The 6,568-nt window shown below is 47.3% G+C and overlaps 1 protein-coding gene across 1 annotated transcript; it reads left to right on the top strand.

The window, feature by feature from the left end:
* Positions 1–304: 304 nt before the first annotated feature.
* On the top strand, positions 305–1,423 carry LOC147652474 (uncharacterized). The gene is made up of 2 exons (XM_086894165.1): positions 305–616; positions 932–1,423. Exons 1-2 carry the CDS (start codon positions 362–364, stop codon positions 1,136–1,138), a joined length of 462 nt encoding a protein of 153 aa, XP_086750291.1. The 5' UTR covers positions 305–361; the 3' UTR covers positions 1,139–1,423.
* The last annotated feature ends 5,145 nt before the right edge of the window (positions 1,424–6,568 follow it).

A 6,568-nucleotide genomic window follows, 5' to 3' on the forward strand; every position in this document is an offset into this window, starting at 1 on the left:
GGGCCAAGGGAGGTTTACGCTGGCCATTGGGAAGAACTTGTGCCCAGCGTGGGCCATCAGATACTGCAATGGCCTGACAGGGGCTGCTGGAGTCATCATTGTGGCACGGGTGCAAGGCAAGCCAGGCCGCAGCGCTCGGGCCCCGCTCTGCTGGCCATACTTGCCGCCATGGCTCCCAGCTTGGACTCAACATTCTCTCAGGGCTCTCTGCAGCCAGGGCGTTCTGTGCTTCTGTGACATCACAGCCTCTGGGGATGGCACGCTGGCTGGCAACTGTCCCCAGCTGTTGCTGCGCCCCAGAGCCCAGGCACAGCTGCTCGCAGAGAGACGCCCAGAGCCTCGGTGCTGCTGGCAGAGCACTATGGCTGCTCACGGCTCCTCCGCGCTGCTGCAGCTTTACGTGCTGCTGCTCTTGGCCCATCCCCTCGACCCTGTGAGCAAACCCGAGAGGAGCACGGGTGCCTCTCCTCTGGTTCCGGAGGATTTCGACCTGGAGGAGAAGGACTCTGCGCTCCTCTGGTGGGCGTCCAGGACACTCCTGCTCATTGACGTGCTCCTCATAGGAATGGCCATGGGATGGGCCCTTGGAAGAAGATTTCAGAGACGCTGGGGAGAGGTGAGGCAGGGGGTGGGGGGTCAGGGGCAGGTGGGATGGGGCAGACCTTGAGGGCCTCTTGGGCACCCTTTGGCCAATGCCCTGCGGCAGAAGGGGCCTGAGCACCTGGCTGGGGAATGTGGCCCAGGGGCTGAGCTCCATGGACAGCACCAAGCAGAGGCGGCAGAGCTCTGCCTGCTGCAGCCTCTTCCCCGGGCCAGCCCAGCCCAACTGGGCCCGAGTCTCTGTCTCCCAGGCCAAAGGCAGCCCCACAGGTGCCGGCCCCGCTCTGCCCCTCTGCCTCTTCCATGGGGATCCCTGTGCTTTGCCTTGCAGCGGAATCTCCAGAGCCCTTCGGGCCGTGCGGGGCCCCGCCGCCATCGAAGACTCGGCTGTCCCACCAAGTTGATGCAGCTGCTCAGGCAAAACCGTGACCTGATGCGGCTGCACCTTCGCTACAGCTCTCAGCCGAGGAGGCCAACCACCAAGACGGCGGCAAAAGAGGGCAGTGACAGGAGACTCCGCACCTCCCCACAGCTCTGACCTCCAGCGTCGCGCTCCATCTAAAGAACCTTACGGGGAACGGGTGACCAGTGCCCAGCCCAGGCACTGCGACGTTCCCCACCTTACAAGTTAGCCACACCCCTGTTGTTGTTCGATTCCCCACCACGTTTCCCCCAAGAAGTTGACCTTTCCCTTAGTGTTCAGTTCTAAACAGTTGAAGCATTGAAGTTTCTTAGCCTTAAGATTCTTACCCCATAGTCTTCTAGTAACGTTGGATTGTAGATTTTAGAAGTAGTCAAGTGAATAAAGTTCACGTTTTCTACACGTTGCTGTGTCATTTTCTTGAGGTTGCACCTGAGACCTGGGGACTCCTTGAGAGATGGCTTTGCATGGCAGCTCCAGACTGCCTGCAATGGAGAGCCCCAGTGCCCCAGCAGGCTTTGCAAGAGCACGAAGCAACCTGAAAGCTGCTGTCAGAAGGCTGTGCTTCTTATCCGATCGAAGCAGCAGCACGCGCATTGGAGTTGGGCAAGCACTAAAGAGCTGCAGAAGAGCTTTGCTTAGCAAAATGGGCCAAGAAAAAGCATTTGCTTCATGGGTCTTTGTCGTCGCCTGGAAACAGGTAGCAGCATATGGAAGGGGGTTGTACACGTGGTTTCTTGCCTCGCTTCTCTGCACTTGCAGGGGCTCCCCCCGCCCACCCCGGGCTGAGCTCTGCGGCAGTGCTGCCGCATTGTGGGCACAGAGCGGTACTGCAGCTGTGCTCCGAGCCGGGCGGGGCCTGGCCGAGCGGGGCCGAGCAGGGGCGAGCCGAGCCGAAGCGGGCCAGAAAGAGCCGAGCCGAAGCGGGCCGGAAAGAGTCGAACCGAACTGAGCCGCGTCGGGCCTCCCCCCCGCCCCCCGCCGGAGCCGGCCGGGAGGACCGCGGCAGAGGCGTTAACTCCAATGCCTGCCGCCGCAGGCGCGGCCGCCACCCAGCTACGGAGCCGCTGAGTCTCGCCGCCATCGTCCTCGCCCCGGGAAAGGCGGCGGAAAATCGGGCGGAATGCTCGGAGTCGGTCGGCGTCGGCAGGTTTTTCGTTCAGGCATGTAAGTTAGACAGACGCGCTGAGAGCAGCGGGGGCCTTAATTGTGCCATAACAAAGATGGCCGCTCTGCCGGAAGTGGCTTCAGCCACAGCAAAGATGGCGGCGAGGAAGGGCGGAAGTTACGTCACGCCACGCAGAAGATGGCTGCCAGGTCGTGGCCGGCTTGTCCTTCCAAGGATGGCGGCCAAAAAGGCGGGAAAATGGAAGGACCCCGGGCAGTGGGTGCGTGAATTCGACTGCCTGACAAACACCCCGGCGTCGACGCCGCCCCGTCGCAATTTTCCGCGGCTGCTCCAGCCGTGCGGACACGGGCTGTGCGCTCGGCGGCACCGGGGCCGAGCGCGAGCCGGTCGGGCGCCGACAGGCAGCGGTGACGACGCCGCACTCTGCCGGGGTCCTTGACGCGGCCGCTTTTTCGGGCTTCTGGCACTCGCGACGACCCGTACCATGCTGCCACTCCTCTCACTCGGTTCCCCTATTTATTTAAAAGCTTGGCATTTAAATGAATAATATAGAAATTAAAATATACAAATCTATAATAAAGAAATGCATATAGGGTGATAGATAGGGAGATATATAGATAGGGAGATAGATAGATAGATAGATAGATAGATAGATAGATAGATAGATAGATAGATAGGGAGATAGATAGATAGATAGATAGATAGATAGATAGATAGATAGATAGATAAATCTTCCCATAAACACGACCAAATTCTAGAAAAATATCTCACCAAATCACCACAAATTCCCACAAAATACATGAAAAATCCTTCAAGATCCCTAAATCGCCTCAATATCCCACAAAATCACACAAAAATCACACAAAACCTCCACAAGTTTCCACAAAATCTAAGAAAAATTCCTCAAAATTCTTCAAGTCTCCTCAAAACCACACAAAGTTGGTGAAAAGGCCCACCAAATTCCAGAAAAATCCCACAGAATCTCCACAAATTCCCACAAAATCTAAAACAAATTCCTCAAAATTCTTCAAGTCTCCTCAGAATCCCACACAATTCCAGAAAAACCCCACCAAATTCCAGAGAAGTCCCACAAAACTCCCTAAATCATTTCAAAACCCTACCAATTCACAGGAATGTCCCACAAAATCTCTACCAATTCCCAGAACATCCCACAGAAATCCCACAAAAATCCCTAAATCGTCTGAAAACTCGACCAAATTCCTGAAACGCCCCATAAAATCAGCACAGTTTCCCACAAAATTCAAGAAAAAACACCACACAATTCCCTAAATTTTTTCAAAATACCACAAAATTCCTGAAAAGCCCCACCAAATTCCGAAGATTTTTCCTGGAATTTTATTGGATACTGGGGAGATTTTGTGGGATGTTTGTGGAACTTTGAGGGACTTTTCTGGAATTTGTTGAGATTCTGTAGAGAACTGATGAATTATCAGGGATTTTTCATGTATTCTGTGGGAATTTGTGGAGATTCGGCGGGATTTTTGTGGATTTTGGCCGTGTTTTGAGAAGATTTAGGGAATTTTGTGGGATTTTTCCTGGAATTTTGTTGGATATTGGGAGATTTTGTGGGATGTTTGTGGAACTTTGAGGGACTCTTCTGGAATTTGGAGAGATTCTGTAGAGAACTGACGAATTATCAGGGATTTGTCATGTATTCAGTGGGAATTTGTGGAGATTCTGTGGGATTTTTGTGGATTTTGGTAGAGTTTTGAGAAGATTTAGGGAATTTTCTGTGATTTTTCCTGGAATTTTGTTGGATATTGAGGACATTTTGTGGGATGTTTCTGGAATTTGGTGGGGGTTTTCAAGAATTTTGTGGCATTTTGAAAAGATTTAGGGAATTGTGTGGTGTTTTTTCTTGAATTTTGTGGGAAACTGTGCTGTTTTTATAGGGCGTTTCTGGAATTTGGTCGAGTTTTCAGAAGATTTAGGGATTTTTGTGAGATTTTTGTGGGATGTTCTGGGAATTGGTGGAGATTTTGTGGGACATTCCTGTGAATTGGTAGGGTTTTGAAATGATTTAGGGAGTTTTGTGGGACTTCTCTGGAATTTTGTGGGGTTTTCTGGAATTGTGTGGGATTCTGAGGAGACTTGAAGAATTTTGAGGAATTTGTTTTAGATTTTATGGGAATTTGTGGAGAATCTGTGGGATTTTACTGGAATTTGGTGGTTTTTTTCAAGGACGTTGTGTGGTTTTGAGGAGACTTGAAGAATTTTGAGGAATTTTTCTTAGATTTTGTGGAAACTTGTGGAGGTTTTGTGTGATTTTTGTGGGATTTTGTGGGATATTGAGGCGATTTCGGGATCTTGAGGGATTTCTCATGTATTTTGTGGGATTTTGTGGAGATTTGGTGGGACATTTTTCTAGAATTTAGTCGTGTTTTGAGAAGATTTAGGGAATTTTGTGTGATTTTTCTGGGATTTTGTTGGATATTGAGGAGATTTTGTGGGATGTTTGTGGAACTTTGAGGGACTTTTCTGGAATTTGGTGAGATTCTGTAGAGAACTGACGAATTATCAGGGATTTTTCATGTATTCTGTGGGAATTTGTGGAGATTCTGTGGGATTTTTCTGGAATTTGGTAGAGTTTTGAGAAGATTTAGGGAATTTTGTGGGACTTTTCTGGGATTTTGTTGGGTATTGAGGAAATTTTGTGGGATGTTTCTGGAATTTGGTGGGGCTTTTCAAGAATTTTGTGGTATTTTGAAAAGATTTAGGGAATTTTGTGGTGTTTTTTCTTGAATTTTGTGGGAAACTGTGCTGATTTTATGGGGCGTTTCTGGAATTTGGTCAAGTTTTCAGAAGATTTAGGGATTTTTCTGGGATTTCTGTGGGATGTTCTGGGAATTGGTGGAGATTTTGTGGGACATTCCTGTGAATTGGTAGGGTTTTGAAATGATTGAGGGAGTTTTGTGGGACTTCTCTGGAATTTTGTGTGTTTTTTCTGGAATTGTGTGGGATTCTGAGGAGACTTGAAGAATTTTGAGGAATTTTTCTTAGATTTTGTGGAAACTTGTGGAGGTTTTGTGGGATTTTTGTGTGATTTTGTGGGATATTGAGGAGATTTAGGGATCTTGAGGGATTTCTCATGTATTTTGTGGGAATTTGTGGAGATTTGGTGGGATATTTTTCTAGAATTTGGTCGTGTTTTGAGAAGATTTAGGGAATTTTGTGGGATTTTTCCTGGAATTTTGTTGGATACTGGGGAGATTTTGTGGGTGTTTTGTGGAACTTTGAGGGACTTTTCTGGAATTTGGTGAGATTCTGTAGAGAACTGACAAATTATCAGGGATTTTTCATGTATTCTGTGGGAATTTGTGGAGATTCTGTGGGATTTTTGAGGATTTTGGCCGTGTTTTGAGAAGATTTAGAGAATTTTGTGTGATTTTTCTGGGATTTTGTTGGATATTGAGGACATTTTGTGGGATGCTTGTGGAACTTTGAGGGACTTTTCTGGAATTTGGTGAGATTCTGTAGAGAACTGACGAATTATCAGGGATTTTTCATGTATTCTGTGGGAATTTGTGGAGATTCGGTGGGATTTTTCTGGAATTTTGGTTGTGTTTTGAGAAGATTTAGGGAATTTTGTGGGATTTTTCTGGGATTTTGTTGGGTATTGAGGACATTTTGTGGGATGTTTCTGGAATTTGGTGGGGCATTTCAAGAATTTTGTGGTATTTTCAAAAGGTTTAGGGAATTTTGTGGTGTTTTTTCTTGAATTTTGTGGGAAACTGTGCTGATTTTATGGGGCGTTTCTGGATTTTGGTCGAGTTTTCAGAAGATTTAGGGATTTTTGTGAGATTTTTGTGGGATGTTCTGGGAATTGGTAGAGATTTTGTGGGACATTCCTGTGAATTGGTAGGGTTTTGAAATGATTTAGGGAGTTTTGTGGGACTTCTCTGGAATTTGGTGGGGTTTTTCTGGAATTGTGTGGGATTCTGAGGAGACTTGAAGAATTTTGAGGAATTTGATTTAGATTTTTGTGGGAATTTGTGGAGATTCTGTGGGATTTTTCTGGAATTTGGTGGGCCTTTTCACAAACTTTGTGTGGTTTTGAGGAGACTTGAAGAATTTTGAGGAATTTTTCTTAGATTTTGTGGAAACTTGTGGAGGTTTTGTGGGATTTTTGTGGGATTTTGTGGGATATTGAGGCGATTTAGGGATCTTGAGGGATTTCTCATGTATTTTGTGGGAATTTGTAGAGATTTGGTGGGATATTTTTCTAGAATTTGGTCGTGTTTTGAGAAGATTTAGGAAATTTTGTGGGATTTTTCCTGGAATTTTGTTGGATATTAGGGAGATTTTGTGGGATGTTTGTGGAACTTTGAGGGACTTTTCTGGAATTTGGTGAGATTCTGTAGAGAACTGACGAATTATCAGGGGTATTTTCATGTATT

This window comes from Cyanistes caeruleus, chromosome 6 (assembly GCF_971803275.1).
Source record: "Cyanistes caeruleus chromosome 6, bCyaCae1.hap1.1, whole genome shotgun sequence".
NCBI lineage: Eukaryota > Metazoa > Chordata > Aves > Passeriformes > Paridae > Cyanistes > Cyanistes caeruleus.